General features: G+C 42.2%; 1 protein-coding gene across 1 annotated transcript in view; it reads right to left on the bottom strand.

Moving 5' to 3' along the window:
* Positions 1-20,605, bottom strand: part of LYPLAL1 (lysophospholipase like 1) — a 42,049-nt gene that overhangs the window by 10,426 nt on the left and 11,018 nt on the right. Inside the window, exon 3 of the mRNA XM_050950269.1 lies at positions 5,736-5,905. Within this exon, the coding sequence (XP_050806226.1) occupies positions 5,736-5,905 (170 nt within the window). The remainder of the gene's footprint in view (positions 1-5,735; positions 5,906-20,605) is intronic.

The raw sequence follows: 20,605 nt of genomic DNA, 5'->3' as shown, positions 1-20,605 counted from the left end.
TCCAGTTTTCAATCCTGGTAGCACCGGTCAGCACCACTGACCGGGTCATTGACTGTCTGGTTGGCGGCACTATGCAGGGAACCACAGCCAATGGGAAATGCGGGGGCGGCACCTGTGGATGGGGCAGTGCGCAGAGCTGCCTGGCCACGTCTCTGCATAGGAGCCGGAGAAGGGACATGTCGTTGCTTCTGCGAACTGCTTGAGGTGAGTGCCGCCCAGAGCCTGCATCCCTGACCCACTCCCTGGCCTCAACCATCTGTCCCAGCCCTGATCCCCTTCCTGCTCTTTGAACCCCTCAGTCCCAGCCTGGAGCGCCCTCCTGCACCCCAACCCCCTCATCCCCAGCCCCACCCCTGAGTCTGCACCTCAAGCCAGAGCCCTCACATGCATCCCATGCCCCAACCCCCTGCCCCAGCCCAGAGCACACTCCTGCACTCCGAAGCCCTCAGCCCCAGCCCAGAGCACCTCAAATCCCTCAGCTCCAGCCCCACATCAGAGCCTGCACCCCAACCCCCTGCCACAGCCTGGAGCCCCCTCCCGCACCCTGAACCCCTCATTTCTGGCCCCACCCAGGAACCTGCACCCCCAGCCCACAGCCCATACCCCTTCCCACACCCCAACCCCCTGCCTCAGCCCGGAGCCCCCTCCCATATGCCAAACCCCTCGACTCCACCCCCCCACAGCCTGGAGCACTCTCCTGCACTCCAAACCTCTCATCCCTGGTGGAACCCCCAGCCCTCACCCCCTCCCACACCCCAGCCTCGAGCCAGCCCGGTGAAAATGAGTGAGTGAGGGTGGGGAGAGCGAGCAACAGAGGGAAGGGGAGATGGAGTGAGTGGGGGTGGGACATGGACAAAGCCTCAGGTGGGGCAAAGGAGTTCGGTTTTGTGCGAGTAGAAAGTCGGCAACCCTAAACTTAGAATGCATATCTTTCAAGACCTATGTCTTTCTTTGTGTACTGTAAAAAAACTAGCAGAGTTCCGGGTGCTGTAAAAATAAAACAATCAGCAAAGACAAAGCAATTGAAGTATATGATCTTGTGGCAGACATTATTAGCCACTGCCATCCATTGCTGGCACATCTATTTGACATTTCTAATGTTCACAGAGATAGGATGAAGGAAGACGAGAAGAATAGGAAGAGATGGGAATATGACCAGTGACAAATATAAAAGCTGGGTCACAAAAAACCTTCACCCCAAAACATAAGTAAAAGGATCATTTAAATCAGTACTTAACAAACTTGACAAAAAAGCATTCACAGTACAACAAACTGAGTTAACGTATGGGGAAGGAGGACTGATAGTACTGGTCTGAGTCACTCATTTCTTAGGTATAATTTAGATAACCCACACAGCCACATACTAGATGCTACATGCACACACACATGCACACTAAGTTCTACTTCATCATCTTCGCATTCAGATACTACAGGAATGGGCAGTAGCACACAACCCTAAAATTTACCTCTGGAGAGCTCTGTAGTAAGTGTCCTTACATGAAAGACAACATACTTCATCTTCCAATAATTACAAAAGATGCAAGATGAGAGAACTTGGAGGCTGGAGACATAAAAAGCCATGGCTGTAGGTGAAGTTGTTTGCCCAGCATGTTTTAGTGATTTATTGTTGATTTTTCATCTCTCAGTACTTACAATGCCTTCTTTCTTTGGGATGACTAGTGCCAAGATATTTCTTCCCCCATCCCATTTTCACACATACTGAGAGGGATGACTATGCCAATATTTACAAGAGATGCAGACCTTTCATGTTACTTCCACCATGGTCCAGTAGCTATGTAAGAAGTCTAGTAATAAACAAAAAAGTCGTTGTCTCTCTCATGTTATTGTTATAGTACAAGGGGTCAGGAATCATGCATGTGTTTTCTGGCACATGATCAAGTCTACAGGACTGTTATTGAAAGTTTATTTTCACTGGCTGCTTATACAAGTGACTACAGGTGGCAAAGACCAACATGCTTGTATCAGCATTTCTGTGGTATACAAAAAGTGACCTGTAAAACTAGGAAAGTAGTAGTAAATCAAGGGGGGGTGTCAGCATTTGCTTAGGTATCCAAACATCATAAATGAACTTTAGTGCAGGCTTCAACATTAATTGACACCTCATTTTTAAATCCAAGGATCTTTTTTAAATTCACACAGAACCAGGGCACTTATACTACAGTGGTGGGTGTAGTATAAAAACCTAGATATAAACAGAATAAAAATTATTCTCAAGTGTTCTAAAATTTCATCATGATTTGCATATTTTAGGATCTGCCTAATTTGGCATTAAACACAGAAGTGTATAACATAACAATAGTCACATTTGACCAGTTTTAACATTCCTTTGTATTTTTAATATCCATATAATTCTACTTCTGAGGTTATTTTTAAACCAGTAACAGTAAGACCCAACAATAAGAAATCAATGTATGCATACAACTGAAGGTGGAGGGGGGGCATTTGGCAAGAAAATGGCTTTCATTTTCGAGTTCTGGATTGGGTTATACTACACAACAATCGAATAAATCCTCTCTTTCTTTTAAAACATATGAAAAAATTCCTTGATGGTGCTCTTTAAGTTGGAAATCTTGCTACCTTTGTAAGACTCGCTGTGATGCCTTGAGACCAACTTCTGAAAACTTTTTCTTAAGGAATAAGAAGTATGGGCTGTATGCGGCCTTCAGTTGGTGCATGGAACTCCCACAGAACTTGCAACACACTTTACATCAAGTATCAAAAGACATATGCATTTAAAACTGTTAAACTTAGACTGTATATTTGAAAATGAGGATGTGATTAATATTAAGGAAGCTGTTCTTCTGATGTTTAGGAATTAAGATTGAGGTGAAGAAGGAGGAGTGGCTATACACTACTCAGGTTCCACCTTCAGGCCAGGAACAGCTGGATGCTTCCTTTAAAATGATGTAGCGAAATGGTTAACAGTGTTGATCATTAAGCCGTCATCATTAGGTATCATCAAGATGAATGGTTTAGGCCACGATTCTTTTAGGAACAAATGCTCCTATTGTATCAACAAACCCCAACTCTGTGTAAAACTTGAATCAGAGTAGGAAAGACAGTCATTCTCCAGAGGACCATGATGAAAATGTTAGGTTCTCCCTTTTCATTCCTGGAGTTCCTGTCTCATTTATCCTCCTTTCTTTCAGACTGCCCTCCTGTCCCACTCTACACAGCTGTCAGTTTCCACCCACTTTCTGTCCTAATTTTTACACCTGGCTCTCCCTCCCTTCATAATTTCTGACCTTCATTCTCAACCTGCAACTTCCACACTGACATGCCACCTGACCCCTCATCCTCCTTTGACCTTCACCACTGAATTAAATCCCACTCACTAAAATATCTACTCCCTCAACTTTGTCTTCAGAAACCACAGCTCCTCTGTTTCTTCAACATCAGCGTTCCCACACCTTGACTATCACCTCATCTTCTTCAGCACCCACTTGTCCGTCCATCCATCCAGCCTGTGCTGCTTTCAGCCTATTGCCATCGACGACTTATCTGCCAAGTCTCACTCTCTCCATCATTGACTCAGTTGTCTAATCCCCCCACTCCTCCTTTCTACAGAAAGATGTCCTACTAATTTGCCACATTGCTCACCACCACCACCGTTCAATTTCCCATCATCTGCACCACTGAACACCTCTAGAGAAAGTCTCCTGAGTAACAATGGCTTCCTCCACTATAAGCTTGCTCTCTTTGACTTCCGTGTCAAACAGCACTCTACCTCTGCCCATGTCATATCCACGAATCAGCTGTCTGTTCACGACCAGATCCCCTCTTAAAATGCTCTCCCCCATCCAGGCAGAATGTTGCTGGCATTTCCAAAGAGATGGTTGACCAGGTCTGATGTGACTTCCTGCTCCCTTCTCCTCCCATCACCCTTTATCCCCGGGGAATTCTTCACATCTGTGCAGTCCTTATTTGTCCTCTTAGTGTCCAGAAGCCCAACTGAGATCAGGGTCCTATTGTGCTAGGCACAATACATGCGCTTAGCAAGAGAACATCTCTCAAACATCTTGCAATCTACATAGACCAGACAGACAAAAGATGGGAGAAAAGTCAATTTTCAATTACTTAAAGACAGAGAATTTAAACACAGAGGCTGGAACTTTCAAAAGAGGCTAACGGATTGAGACAACTAACCTCAATTACTTCCTTAGATGATTTCTCAGATTTAAAGTGTGTCGCAGACCCTGCAATCTCACTACTTCTATTTTCCTGAGGTCAAAGGGAAAATCTAGCAGCAGAATGAGTCTGTATGTGGAACATCTCCTCCCCACTCCCAGAAAAAAAAAAAAACACCTGCTCTTCTTCAGCAGTTTCTAGGCCTGCAGGTATAACACAGGAAAGCCAGATCAAAGAGACTGTACTGACAGACATTCAAATTAATGCATTCTACAGCCAGGGCAATGAGCCACCAAGGAAAAATAAACAGAGACCTTCAAAGAGAAACACAGGGCTGGGCCAAGAATATATGAAGGCTGAATGATCCTGGCTCCACTGCTTAGGACCTCAATGGCAAGAGTCAGTTGCCCATGACGTCAGAAGTTCCCACATTAAAAGTTTATTCCAACCTGAAATATTTAGTCAAAGAATAGAACAAGGAGTCAGGCACTCCTGAGTTCTAATTCCATCTCTGACTTATGCTACTCCTGGGGCCTCAACCTCTCTGCTTCAATTTCCTCAACTGTAAAATAGGCCTGATACAGCACGTTCCTTGAGCGTGCTTGAAGATTAGTAGATATTTGTACAATGTTCTGAAGATGTAATGATCTAGATAAGGGCTAAATATGATGAGTAAATGCATTTGTTACCAAGTTCTACCATTACTGAACGTTTCACAGGACTTTTGTTTTTTCATGACTGAACTCTTCCGAAGCAACCACAGCAGTAGAGAGGATACAGTGTGCAACAATTTGTGTTGTCTAGATCAGTGGTTCTGAAAACCGGTCTGCTGCTTGTTCAGGGAAAGCCCCTGGTAGGCCGGGCTGGTTTATTTACCTGCAGTGTCCGCAGGTTCAGCCGATCGCGGCTCCAACTGGCCGTTGTTTGCCACTTCAGGCCAATGGGGGCTGTGGGAAGGGCGGCCAGCACATCCCTCGGCCCACGCTGCTTTCCGCAGCCCCCATTGGCCTGGAGCGGCCAGTGGGAGCCGCGATTGGCTGAACCTGCGGACGCGGCAGGTAAACAAACCAGCCCGGCCCACCAAGGGCTGTCCCTGAACAAACAGCGGAGCGACTTTGAGAACCACTGGTAGATGCTTATTGAAATAAGAAACTACACTGCCTTTGAGAGAACTCAAGATTTACATTCTTCAGAAGTCCTCTAAATATGAAGAGACCAGATAGAAATAGCAAAGTAAGAACAGGCTAGACATTGTTGACTGGTATTTAAATTCCAATGATAAATGAGCAGCTCAAAAAAACCAAACACCTTACGTTTAATTTGATGGGACAGAGTACTCAGTGAGCCAAATACTGCATACATTTGCACTCACAGCACCTCAATAAATTCAAAGCAGTTTTAAGGGTGTCGGTCTAATTTGACCTACCGAGGGCTAGATCATGCAATGCACTGAGTGCTCTCAACTCTGAATGAAGGTCAATTGAGACCATGTGCAGGGATTGCTTGTCAAACTTGCAGGATAGACTCCAATGGGAACCCAATGCGAGAGGCTCTCTCATAAGGTATAAACATAAAAAAACCCTTACCTAAAATTATCCTATTCTTGCTGATGCCATTTTTAACTTCATCATCAATCACGTTTGTAAGCACCTGACACATTGAGTCAATGGTTTCAATATGTTCTGGACACTCATTAGAGATCTTCCATCTGTCAAACCACACAGTGGAGAGGGCTCCTCTCATAGGTGTATACGGTCTGGGGGAAAAGAAAAGAAAGATTGATTAAAAATGTATGAGAACAAAGGCATTCAGTATAACCATGGTAAACAACAGAGAATTTGGTGACTGACTGAAAAAGAAGAAAAGGAATCAATTAATTGTCTCTCAATTCTAAATGTGACTAATTTAAACGTTATTTACCACTGGTTATACAAAGTCTCTTTGTTCATCAAGGACTATCCTTAAAGGGTGAGGACATTTAGAAAACTGTTTAAAATACATATGCAAGTTTCAATCAGCACAAGGTCATGGCTGCATAATTTCATATACTAAGTCTTTTAGAGCACAAGCTTGTCAACAGATCTGCAGGTGTGACTCCTATTCCTGAGCATACTTCCTGTTGAAATAAATGGGAGTAGGGGATCAATACATGCTGACCTATTTTCTATGGGTTGCAAGATCCTCAGGTCACATACTATGTGCATGTCTTGGGGAGGGGGAGTTCTGATTTTATATGAGGAATAAGGCTGAGATTTTTTCAAAACCACCTTCAGAATTCAGAGGCACAATTCCTATTGAAAGTGGTGGGAGGGTTTTTTGGTTTTTTTATTAATCTTCTAGGCACCTATGGAAATTTCAGTCTGTGTGAGTGTGCGTAGGAGAGAGAAAATGAGGGAGTGGTGAGAGACAGTTTATCTTAATTCAGATAACTTAATAAGGCTTAAAAACACAACTTTGCTTACTTTGTCAGCGTGCAGATTGAAATTAGAGATGTAATTATACCATTCTTTGCAATAATGTAGTTAGTGTCAGATTAGTATCACAAATACCTTACATACGCTGTCCAAAACTCAAATAATCAAGAGAGTTGCAATTCAAAGGAGACACTTTTTTTATGATGATGATGATGAATTGGCCCCTAAAATCCCCAGAAAGATGATCTAACTGTCTTACAATGGTAACAATTCAATACAAATGTACTGCACTGAGGTCAGTGTTTCATGTCAAGGGGGTCAAAACTAAGATCCCTAAAATCCTTAATTGCTATGTTTAATCAGGGGGCACATTTTTCACTCTAAACTTAAACTCAGAAAAGCTCAGATCAGATTACAATAGTTGCCTACAAACAGACAGCCTTTGATAAATTTGTCTGGCTGGGAACCCACTGAAAATGAAAATGAAGCCTTCAGTCTTCTATCTGGATTTTCTCACTACTAAGGTTTAAACAAAATACCACTAACAATCCCAAAAATGCTTAATGAAGCAGCAAATTCTGCCCTTATTTATACCACGGGGTTAGCACATATGTGAAGCAGAAGGGTCTATTTCTAAACCAGAGAGACCACTGCATCAGAACATGTAACAGGCAGTATATTATGTATTTGTATTACTATGGCACCCCAGAACCCCAGTTATGGACCAAGACCCCATTGTGCTAGCCACTATATAAACACAGAACAAAAAGACAAGTCTCTGACTCAAACACCTTACAATCTAAGTATAGAGGATAACAAGGTGATAAGTAATAGCCAACATCGATTTGTCAGGAACAAATCATGCTAAACCAACCTACTTTCTTTCTTTGACAAGGTTACTGGCAAAGTGCATGGGGGGAAGCAGCAGACATGATTTATCTTTATTTAAGTAAAGCTTTTGACACTGTCGCCGGGTGGAGGTGGCGCTTGGGCTTCAGTTTCAACCCTGGTTCCCAGTAAGTATAATGCTGGCCCTGGAGACCCCATTAAAATAGGGTTGTGAACCACTTTGGGGTCCCAACCCACAGTTTGAGAACTGCTGGTCTAGAGAAAAGAAGACTGGGCCAGGGGGGAGGCTGATAACAGTTTTCAAATATGTTAAGGGCTGTTCTAAAGAGATTGTGATCAATTGTTGTCACTTCCACTTAAATAGGACAAGCAATGGGCTCAATTTGCAGCCAGGAAGATTTATGTTAGATATTAGGAAAAACTTTGATTATAGGGATAGCTAAGCACTGAAACAGACTTCCAATGGAGGTTGTGGAATCCCTGCCCATGAAAGTTTTAAAGAACAGGTTAGACAAACATCTGTCATGGATGGTCTAGATTTACTTGGTCCTTCCTCAGTGTAGGGGGATGGACTAGATGACTTCTCAAGGTCTCTTCCAGCCCTTATATTTCTATGATTCTATAAGAGAAGAGACTACATTTTCTAATGAACTCCCACAGGAAAATGATAAAAGACAAAGCACCCCATCACAAAGTGATACCTCCATACCTGACCTCTCAGTCTTAATCCTCAAAGCAAATCTGCACAACACTTTCAAAAGATAATCCTAAAAGCTTAAATTTATAACTCTGCTAGACACCATAGGTGCTGACTTCGTGAGTGCCCTAGGGCTGGGGCACCCACAGGGAAAATATGGTGGGTGCTGAGCATCCACCGGCAGCCCACTTATCAGCACTTCCCCCTCCCTTCCAATGCCTCCTGCGTCCCAGCAGGCCCCACCAATCAGCCCCTCACCATGCCTCCCGCCCGCTGCAATCAGCTGTTTTGCGGCATTCAGGAGGCTGGAGAGAAAAGGGGAAGAGCGAGGACCTGGTGCGCTCAGGGGAGGGGACCGAACAGGGTGGGAAGAGGTGAGGCGGGGGTGGAATGGGGGCAGGCCTGTGGCCTTGAAGGAAGGGGTGGAGTGAGGGTGAGGCCTGGGGCACAACTGGGGGTCGAGCACCCCTGGCACAATGGAAAGTTGGTGCCTGTGCTACACACTAAAAATCATGAACAGAATAGGGACACTGGATTTATGGCTTATTACAACAACGTGTCCCACTACTAATCCCTCTTTCTTTGTCCTATGACTGCAGGTGTGTTAACAGACCACACCACCTTAAATGGTCCCTTAGACTATGTGCTAACTACCTATGCTAAACAATCTGTTCCATCTTGTATTTAGCTGTGATGCTTCGAGTACCTTTGCCAGACCTGAAGAAGAGCTCTGAGTAGCTTGAAACCTTGTCTGTCTCCTCAACAGAAGTTGGTCCAATAAAAGATATGACCTCACCCACCTTGTCTTTCGGATAGGCAGACAGACAGATGCAGGAATATAACATGTCTATACAACCCAGATCTAAGCACTGATTCAGGAAAGCACGTTTGAGTTCCACAGCCTTTAAGTTGCTTAATTCAAAGTTAATCATGTATTTAAAGAAATATTGCTATTAAACACATCTCTTACCAGGCCTTAGTTTGGATTTCAAAGGATAAATAGTGATTGTTTATTAAACTAAAGGAAGGTCAGAAAACAGTATTCAATACACAAAAGAAGCTCAACTGAAATCTGTTTAACAAATTTTGTTCTCTTTCTTTCTTCCACTAGGGACTTCACCATTGCTATTGATATTACATGGAAGGCACTCGGATACTATGAGGAGGTGTAGCAGTATAAAATAATTAAGGATACATATTATCCAAGTACTGGTTATAGGCCCTCTCTCAAAAACCTTGGCATCAGTGCTCATGGTAAGCACTGCTATTGACAATGGAGCAAATGCCAAGAGACTTCAACTCCTAGAACCAATGAATTAATACATACAAGTAATTACAATAGGTTGTTAGGAAAAAAAACATTTAAAAGTTTTAAAAAAGAGCTTTGTCCTACAGTAGCAGGATTGCCCCAGCATTTACATGGAAAAAGTATGCGTGGATATTGCTGAAATATCCACAATAAATTTAGTGGTATACAGCTTTGCAAGAGAAATTAACAGATACTTAAAAAAATAAAATAAACAAAACCAAACCACACAACACAGCACCTTTTATTTGACTTTCCCCTATACTGTTTGCGGGCATAACAAACCTTTCAAAGTTGGAAATATGTCCTCACCCCCTTTGGTCTCCCTCATCTGGCAAATGCTTTAATTTGTCAGTGTAGTGGTCCCTTGCTCTTAAGCTGGGAGGGAGGCCACTCCGCCTCACTGCAGCAGGCAGGGCCAAGCAGCTTGTAGCCTCCTAGCAGGGACAAACAACCATTAACTGTCTGGAGCTCTAGCCCCCTTGGGCAGTGCAGTAAGCAGTCTTTAACCCAGAGTCTCCCAGCTACGGCTGACACCAATCAAGAGTCTAGGGTTCTGGTCTTCTAGGCAGGGCAGAGTAAAAGCAATCTCTAGCCCACAGCCTCCTGACGTGGGCAGACAGCAATGAACAGTCTATAAGGGAAGCTCTGGCCTTCTGGGCGGGGTGGAGCAGGGAGCAGACTTTTGCCTAAGTGGAGTGTCCCAGGAGTCAGTCCTGGGGCAGGTTTTATATATCATCTTCATTAATGATCTGGATGATGAGATGGACTGCACCCTCAGCAAGTTTGCGGATGACACTACACTGGGGGGAAAAGCAGATATGCTGGAGGGTAGGGATAGGGTCCAGAGGGACCTAGACAAATTAGAAGATTGTGCCAAAAGAAATCTGATGAGGTTCAACAAGGACAAATGCAGAGTCCTGCTCGTAGGAAGAATCCCAAGCATTGCTACAGGCTGGGGACCGACTGGATAAGCGGCAGTTCTGCAGAAAAGGACCTCGGGATTACCGTAGATGAGCAGCTAGATAGCAGTCAACAGTGTGCCCTTGTTGCCAAGAAGGTTAACAGCATATTGGGCTGTGTTAGTAGGAGCACTGCCAGATCAAGGGAAATGATTATTCACATCTATTCAGCACTGGTGAGGCCACATCTGGAGTACTGCATCCAGTTTTTAGAGCCCCCCTCACTACAGAAAGGATGTGGGCAAATTGGAGCGAGTCCAGCGGAGGGCAACGAAAATGATTAGGGGGCTGGGGCACATGATTTATGGGGAGAGGCTGAGGGAAATGGGGTTATTTAGTCTGCAGAAGAGTGGGGGGGGGATTTGATAGCAGCCTTCAACTACCTGAAGGGGGGTTCCAAAGAGGATGGAGCTAGGCTGTTCTCAGTGGTGGCAGATGACAGAACAAGGAGCAATGGTCTCAAGTTGCAGTGGGGGAGGTGTAGGTTGGATATTAGGAAACATTATTTCACTAGGAGGCTGGTGAAGCACTGGAATGGGTTACCTAGGGAGGTGGTGGAATCTCCATCCTTAAAGGTTTTAAAGGCCCAGCTTGACAAAGCCCTGCCTGGGATGATTTAGTTGAGGTTGGTCCTGCTTTGAGCAGGGGGTTGGACTAGATGACCTCCTGGGATCTCTTCCAATCCTAATCTTCTATGATTCCTGGCTAAGGAAGCCAACGCACACAGAGTCTAGGCCCCCAGTCTCTTTGCTGGGGCAAGCCACAAACAAAGCACAGGCCTTCTGGCTTAGGGGTGAATACACCACAAGACCAAAGGTGGGGTTGGCAGCAGAAGGGTAAGAGGACCTGGGCCCACCCTACTCCACCAAGTCCCAGCCAAGGGCTCTAACAGTGACAAAACTGGAGCAAAGTCTGGTTTCCGTGGGCTCCTTCCTACCCCATTCCAGGTGCAGGGTTCCATAATCCAAGAGTGCTCCATCTCCTCAAGGTACAGGGCTGATGGCAGTCCTGACAATTCATGCCCAGGATAGCTCTCCTCCGGGGGCAGGGTGCTGCATAGTGCAGTTTTAATTCCAGAGTGCTGCAGCGGGCTGGAGATATCTGCCTCCTTCCATGGGTCCCACTCAACGTTATCCTTCCTGCCCCACCCTGGTACTTCTGTTGATGAGGATCTGGCTCCTCCCACCAGGCGGAGTGTAGTGGTTCCTCGTTCTCAAGACCGGAGGGAGGCCACTATGCCTCACTACACTCACAATCAGGAATTACAGCCTTGCAGTTAAAGAATGGTGGTTATGAATCAGGAGAACTGGATTGCATTCTAGATTCTGCCACAGACTATCTGGGTGACCATGGGCAACACACTGAAACTCTCTATGCCTTTATCACCCAATCTCTGGAGTTGAGATAATGCCACTTACCTGTATGACAGAAGTGTCGGCAGGCTAAATTAACTGATCTTTGAAGAAACGTGCATTGAGATCCTGAAATGGAAGGTGCTATAGATGCAAGGCATTCATTATTTCCCCATGCAGCCTCAAAAATCCCTAGTTTTGATAATGCCATGAACAGAAATGTGAATAACTGTGAGAAATCAGTCACATATCTGCAAGCCACTCCACTTTTAACTCTCTTTTCACGACTGTGTTGTTGTACAGGTACCTGACATGACAAAACCATAGGCTGAAGACATGAGCACATTTTTGTGTCATTAAACCAGAATGGCAAAAACATATAATACATTATGATTAATTCTCTTATCATAGTGCCTCGGGGTCACAATCCAGCACCCCGTTGAGCTAGGTGCTGTGCATACAAAGAACAAAGAGAGCTCACAATCTAAGTATAGGACGAGGGACAACAGATGGATATAGGCAGAATGATGGGGAACTACAAAGAAACTATGAAATATTTTAATATATTATATATGTTTGCTACAACTGAAGATGGATTTAAAATTAAAGATTTAGAATCATGGTAAAATCCATAATGTAATATGACTGTACAGTCGATCAAACCTGGGATTAAGGGCTTTAACGTGCAATCTTTATAAATCGCCAATGAAGGAGATGGGAGACTGATCCATTTAAAGAGCACAGGAGCAGCCCCTCAAACGGACTGCCAGAATACTTTCAGTTGTCACAAAGATGTCCTCACAACTAAATTGAATTTCTAAGAAATACAATAAAAATAACTCACATAAAAGAATCTTACTTTTCAGTTTTAACAATACAGCCTACTGGCACATCTGTTTTAGTCATTCACCTTGTTCCTTAAATAAATCCCTTTATTAACTAGTATAATACAACTCAGACATTACCACTGTAAACAAATATGTTTGGCATGGAACTATCTGCACAGCTCCAAGAATAGAGCACAAAATTTTTTCTTTGTGGTTTAATTGTCTGAAAAAATGACCCCTATGTTACAGTAACATGAGGAGGTTGCCCTGAAATGTACAAAAAAAACAAGGAAATTTATAGTGCACTGAAAATTCAGTTCAACACTGATCCTCACCTGACATCACTGCAACAAGGCTCTGAAGCAAAGCAGCTCCATGCCTGCTAGCTGTGTGATCAGTTAAGGACAGCATCGGACCACATTGTCTGTCTTAACTTTAGATTTTCTTGCCTTTGAGAGTCTAAATCAAACCCTTACCATTACTCCCAACAGATTTTTGTGGTTCATGGTTTTTTTTTTTTAAATGGCTTTAAAAGTAAAGGCCCCATGTCCCTATAATCTGTTTTTGAAACTCTCTGAATACAAATTTATGGTCCACTAGCAAAATGTGTTTTAAAATGTGGATTTACTTTCTGTACTGATTTTTTTTAAACAGAAGTTATATGAAGTTCTTTGGAGCACATGAAAGACTCAACTCTTTAAAAGAAAAAAGCTTCCTCCTGGGCAATTCAACCTCAAAACTCTGGCTTGTTTAAAGAACATAGTCTACCTCTCTCTCTCCCTCCTCCCCCCAAAACAAGCATTAGAAATGCAACATTATACAAGCTGAACTAACTCTAAACACTAAAAAATGGGAGAGAGATAAACAGTGCTAAGGAACACCAGGCACCCCGTAAATGGAATCTTCAAAATGCTTCCAAATGTCTTCACATCTCGCCCGCATTGTTCTGTCTGAATGGATTATTAAGGAATTGTTTTAAGTGTGCTTTCTTTATTATAATTGCTTGTTCAGGGGAATATATTAGGGACTGAATCTATGCTAATCCATAATTTCAAGATAAGAATTCAAAATAGCACACAGGGATCCAGGACTCTGAACGTATGTATAAAAAAGAAATGCATTACGAAAACCTGTGACTGACTGTACCCACAGCGACTCATTTTAATCATTTACATTTTTATTTAAATACAAAGGTAGTTATGCAGATTAAGGGCCAAATTCAAAGGTAATGCATGAAGAAGTGTAAATTAGACATCCTTTAAGTAATTTAGAAATACTTTAGTAACGTGTAAATCTAAGTTGGTGTAATTTATACATCAATGTAGAAAACGTAAGTGAAAGCAGGGAGGTAATTTACACCTTTTCCAGCACTCTGGAGAGTAGATTACACCAATTTAGACTCTAATTTATGCCACTTTAGGTATCACCTTTAAATTGGTCCTGCAAAATGTCACTTGGAAAATAGTTTTAACATAAAAATAACTCAGTACTATTGGTACTGTATTGATTAGTTAATAAATAATTGTACTTGTACAACATAAAACTCAAGATGATATGAGAACATCAATCAGCAAAAGCCTTGTTATAGCAAGAAGGTGGATGCCTCAGGTAAGCAGGGTAAGATGGTATATCACTCATTTTAAATTTTCCTTTCTGCTGGTACAGAAGTGCAGTTCAATCATGGATTGCCGGCTCCACTCTCTTTGTGACTAGCAGTCTGCTGATGAAATCTCACATGCTACAAACCCAGCTAGAAAACTGGAGCTGGCCTGGAAAGGGCAAGTACTAGCTATACCTTTTTCAGAAGTTTTTTAAATGCTGTACTGAGAGCTTGCTGATGTGCTACATGGCATGGGAGCTGGGAATCTGTTGTGAAGCTAAGAACTCTGTACAAAGAAAGAGAAAGGTGAACTTAAAGTTAGTAATAGGCTCATTCTCCCCCCGTTCCTTTATTCTGATTGGGGCTTTGTACAAGACATTCTAATGCTGGATTTTTGTTGGTTTACATTTATATTCAAGAAAGATCATGCATGTCAGGCAACAGAGCAGAGTGCCAGATGAAAGTGTTTAAAGCTCTAGGGTGAAATCTGGGTAGTGTTGAAGTCAATGGATGTTTTCCCATTGATTTCAACAAAGTCAGATTTCATCCCAGTGCCAAATTTTTTGCTGGTGCAATTTGATCCATTGCAGTAATTTCCAGCAGCAGAGAATTTGGCACATTGTTTATTTTTACTTATTTAAATTCGGATAAAACTATCTACTTGAACCTTACGATGAGTAACTTCATGAGAAAAGAAAAAACCTTTTTATTGCTCTTTTCCCCCTAGTTTAACTTTTTAAACTATTTAGGATGAGTTGCGCAAACCCTTACACTCAGGAATAAAGGCACTTAATGCATACAAGGGCTTGCAGGATTAGATTCTCTGTTTAATAAACTTGGTTAAAAAAAAACTACACATTACTCTTGTATCAAAATCCTAAAGCCCAGGGTATATTCATGCCAAATTTATAAGTCCTTCAAAAATGAGATTTATTTTAGAAACATGGACACAAACACATTATTATTGTTAACAGGGTAGCCTTACGGTGTCATATTGCACCAATAGTAACTGCGTTAGATGTGTGTCAGGAGAAGTTCAAGAAAATGAGACCTGAAAGTATACTTACACAAAAGGGAGAAAGAAAAAATTGCCTATATACATATCCAATTTTCAAACACTTCTAAACTAGGACCCCTCACCATTAGCCATGACTCATGCATGCTGTTCCACAGAACTCAGTGGGCCAGATTCTGATTGGTTCTATTAGTGCAATCTATACTGGAATTGCTCTGGATTTACACCAGTGTAAATGTGAGTAGAATGGGTCAGTTGGAGTAGTTATGTAGCAAGTATTTAGAAGACTATAGGTATTTTTCTTGGGGGAGGGTGAATCCTATTACCTTGCACAGAACTCCTGACAATTCTAGTGATTGGGTGTAATTTTTGCCTGAGAGCAAGGGGACACATATATTTATATTTTTTTTTTTTAAAATCACTCTTATTTTAGACTAGACATCACACAATATTGAAAAAGGAGGAAAAAGCCTTTAATCTCATTTTTGCAAACCGTTGCTGTTTCACAGCTAATCTCTGCTAATGACTGGAAGATCCACTGCACAATAATTAATACTATGAATTAGTGAATTTTTTTTTAAGTCAAGGATAGCACATAAAAATTGTTTAGCTTTAATTGCATGAGAATCCTTCTTAGCCTACCAGTAAATGTTTGACAGTACAGTCTGTAAACGTATTGACATTTTAATAATTTGAGGCTTCACTGGGACACTAAGGAACCCAGGTGCACCTTTCCATAAGCAACACTCCTTTTGAAGTCAGAACGGAATATATTTAGACAGGGAAAAAAATCAAAGGCACAACTACAAAAGGGGCAATAACTGGTAATCCTGCTAAAAAGGATTGGGGGTTATCGTGGATCACAAACTGAATGAATCAACGAGATACAGTTGCAGAAAAGGCTAATATCATTCTGGGATGTATTAACAGGAGCGTCATATGTAATTGCCCTGCGTTACCCAGCACTAGTGAGGCCTCAGCCTGTCTCCAATTCTGGGTGTGACTCTCGGAAAGATGAGGAGAAACTGGAGCGTGTCCAGAGGAGGGCAACAATAACAATAAAAAGTTTCGAAAACCTGACCTATGAGGACAGGTTAAAAAAATGGGCATGTTTAGTATTGAGAAAAGAAGACTAAGAACTGTCCTTCAACTATGTGAAGGGCTGTTATAAAGAGGACAGAGACTGTTCTCCACATCCCCTGGAAGTAGGACAAGAAGTAATCAGCTTAATTGGCAGCAAGGGAGATTTAGGTTAAATATGAGGAAAAACTTTTTGCTTATAAGTATAAACACTTGGATAGGCTTCCAACGGAGGTTGTGGAATCCTCGTCAGCAGAAGTTTTTAAGAACAGGTCTGACAAACCACCTGTCAGGGATGGTCTAGGTATACTTGGTCTTTCCTCAGATCCAGGGGATGGACCAGATGACCTCTCAAGGACCTTTCCAGCCCTACAATGCTATGATTCTATAACACAGACCTATGTACCACTTAAGTCTCACTCATAACTTAAAATAAAATGTAAGTGGGACTTTAAGTGGTGCTGCACAGACCTCATACAGACCCTCTGAAAAGTGGTGAATTAACCTTTAAATATTTACTTGTCAGTGGAGCGAGGCCATCAGGAATCTTTGGCAAGTGTTATGTGGTTTGGAGGCAATTAGTGGGCCAATGTCTGCTCTTAAATATCTGCAGCAGTTTAAATCCTATATAACTCCATTGTAGTATCTTTCAGAGGTAGTGGAAAAACAGATTAAGTCTATAGGATGCTATACTGGAGTTATTCGGGATTTATATCATTGCAACAAAGCACTGTTCTGCCCAGCAAGTTTTATACCATAGTATTATTTTATTGTTTTGGATGTTTCGATCTGCAAAGCACATCAATTTTAAAAATTTCTACACAACTGTAGTATTTACTATTTGAGTTCAAATGGCTTTCTCAGAGACCACCTCCTTCCGAGTGTCCTGCTATTGGTGACTGTAGACCTACTGTCAGTTTGCTGAATGAATATGACCAGGGACATACCAGAAACTCTATCTGGAGCACTGGAAGGCACTTCTAAGGCCTGGTCTACACTGCGGGGGGGAGGGGTGTCGATGTAAGATACGCAACTTCAGCTACGGGAATAGCGTAGCTGAAGTCAACATATCTTATTTCGACTTACCTCCCACCCTCACGGCGTGGGATCGATGGCCACGGCTCCCCCGTCAACTCTGCTTCCGCCTCTCGCCCTGGTGGAGTTCCGGAGTTGACGGGAGCACGTTCGGGGATCGATTTATCACATCTAGACGAGATGCGATAAATCGATCTCCGATAGATCGATAGCTACCCACCAATCCGGTGGGTACTCTGGATGTACCCTAAGCCATGCTCTGAAGTTCAGAATGGCAGCTTTCCAGAACTGGTGACAAACAAGGTAGAAGGGATTGGCAGATGACATAGGGGCTCAACAGGCTAATCACAATGAAAGAACCTAATATTTACAATGAGAAAAACATAACGAAAGCTTTAAAATAAATAATGTAACATACATCTCAAACCCACATAACTTGGGAAACAACATGAATAATACTGCAACAGCAGAATTCTTACCCATTCCCAAGGTGGAGATAACAGGTTTCCCCCTGCACTAGGAAAAAGTTGAAATGAAGAGAAATGGGAGGAAGAATGTCACTAGAGTATAGATAAAGAACAAGGAACCTGAGACAGAACCCTTATTATACACTGCTTTTCCTCCCTCAAGGTACCAGCTGGAAAAGATGCATTCACTGTATGCATGTATTTCATATGAGTATGTTATCCTGAATGTTAAAATGTTCACGTACTTGCAGCACATAAACAGCAAAGGATACATGAGAAACGAAATGAAAAGACATTCAATTTGCAAAAATATGCTTTCTCCATGCTGCAGAATAGTGGTATAGTGTAAATTCCAAGATAGGTCTTGATATCTATGTGGTCAGAATAAAGGTAAACAGCTTAACAATATCTGAAATCCGTCTATGCGTCCATCAAAATTCCACTTCTACAAGGCTCCTTTGTTTTAAATTTATGAATGAGGTTAGGGCTCATGACACTGAGGGATTAATAACATTTGCTTGAGCCAAACATAGTACGGATAGGCACGGTGCATGCTCCCCCATACTGCTCTGCCAATCCATCTCAATCTTGACCTGCAACACTCCTGCTGCTTTTCCAACCCTAGGTTTCTCACAAGCAGAGACTGCTGCCAGTGTAGCTGAATGGTGCCAAACTGTCTGGGGGTTTTGTGATGTGGCCAAATGGGGACTAGTATGAAATGAAACTCACCTCTACTCATAAGCAAAGTGAAGATTTCAACCCAGGTGAAAGGCTGGAAGGCTAGCCCGCAGCACTGAACAGCCTTTTAGCAGCCATAAACTTCCAACAGAGGAAGGACAGGATATTTTGCAAAATGTGTAACACTGAAACTATACAGAGCGATCAGTTGGCCATGAGAAGATATGCTAGTGGATGTCTAAAAGATCCACAAAATAGTCCAAATTGTATATTTATAGTTTACTTTCTGACTTGAAATGGGAAAGACTGTCAGAAGAGAATGCTAGACAGCACAAACAATCTTTGACCTAGATTTTTCAAGAGAATTATAAAGGTAAAGTATATTTCTTAAAACAAGTGGAGCCTCAATAGTTTTAACTTTACCACGTTAGCTGCTGCAATGCCAATTTAAACTATCACTTTCTATTTTTTTTTTTAAAAGGCTAAACTGGGTGGTATTCAGTTCCCCTGATTTAGATATTCAATAGAAACCGAATGTTTAAGTCATAGTAGTAGCAGTGAAACAGTATTTAAAGCTGCAGCCATGCTGACCCAAATAACGAAGGAAAAAAAGGAAACCCTTTTCCTTTAAAACTGTGAGTGCAGACGTGGCTTTAAGTATTGCATCAGCTACTAGGGCTACAATTTAAACCCTTGGTTTTTAATTAAAGCATGTGCATCAACATTATTGGGGAGAAATCCTAATTCAACCGTGTTTAACAATTTAAATCTGGCTACAGAGACATCAATGTTGAAAGAACGCTAAAAAAGAAGTTAATTGAATGATCCATTAAAATAAAACAATCATCTTTTTCCATATTTTAAGCTCATAGAGAGATACAACAAAATGCTTCTATGAAAAGGGAAAACTAAAAACAGAAACTTGTAAAATGATTTCGCCTCAGCTACATTTGTACCTTCTAGAATCCATCCCATTAATCTCCCCCACACACACACTCTTCTTCACAGCCATTACGAAATTATCCACTTCTTATTTTATTAAATTAGGGTTTTATAAATGCATGCATTTCTTTCACATTAATAAACAGAAGGCCACATGCTCTCTATTAGCAGAGCATGTTAGTATGTCAGAAAGTCGTTTTAGATCTACATATATAAAAATATTTTCATCTTTTGAAAAGGAATAATGCAAGAACAGACTGAGGTCTTAGACAAACCATGGACTAAGTAGCTCACTTTGGGACCTGGCAGCTACTGCACTGCCTTTACAAATTTAGTACAATTTAATGTCAAGAACAAAAGCTGAACAGGAACATGGCTGAAGTACTTGTCATTGGAAGGGTTTGTTTTGTTTTTTAAAAGAACATTAAAATGAGGCCCTGCATCTCACCAGTATTTGGAGCCAATCAAAAAAATCTAGTGCCACCTCAGTAATGACTGAAGCTATTATTGGATGACTGTTTGGTAGTACATTCCTACTTCTTAAAGACAAGTGACCAATTAAAATAATCCAACATCCACTAATTGGCAGCCATCTTGGTAGTCACAACATATACATCAAGGAATGAGGGTCAAATCCTGCAAGGTGCTCAGTGCCCTCAACTGGTGTCTTCAGTCAACTTTTTCATTCAAGTATCAGAGGGGTAGCCGTGTTAGTCTGGATCTGTAAAAGCAGCAAAGAGTCCTGTGGCACCTTATAGACTAACAGACGTTTTGGAGCATGAGCTTTCGTGGGTGAATACCCACTTCGTCAGATGCATGTACCCAGAAGCCTCCTACTGCAAGACAAAACCAAGAAAGAAACCAACAGGACTCCACTGGCCATCACATACAGTCCCCAGCTAAAACCTCTCCAACGCATCATCAGGGACCTACAACCCATCCTGGACTATGATCCCACACTTTCACAGACCTTGGGTGGCAGGCCAGTCCTCGCCCACAGGCAACCTGCCAACCTGAAACATATTCTCACCAGTAACTGCAAACCGCACCATAGGAACCGTAGCTCAGGAACCAATCCATGCAACAAACCTCGATGCCAACTCTGCCCACATATCTACACCAGCGACACCATCACAGGACCTAACCAGATCAGCCATACCATCACCAGTTCATTCACCTGCACGTCCACCAATGTAATATACACCATCATACGCCAGCAATGCCTCTCTGCT

Source organism: Gopherus flavomarginatus, chromosome 4, assembly GCF_025201925.1.
Source record: "Gopherus flavomarginatus isolate rGopFla2 chromosome 4, rGopFla2.mat.asm, whole genome shotgun sequence".
Taxonomy (NCBI): Eukaryota; Metazoa; Chordata; order Testudines; family Testudinidae; genus Gopherus; species Gopherus flavomarginatus.
The sequence above is the reverse complement of the archived record's forward strand: the minus strand, read 5'-3'. Positions and strand labels throughout refer to the sequence as shown.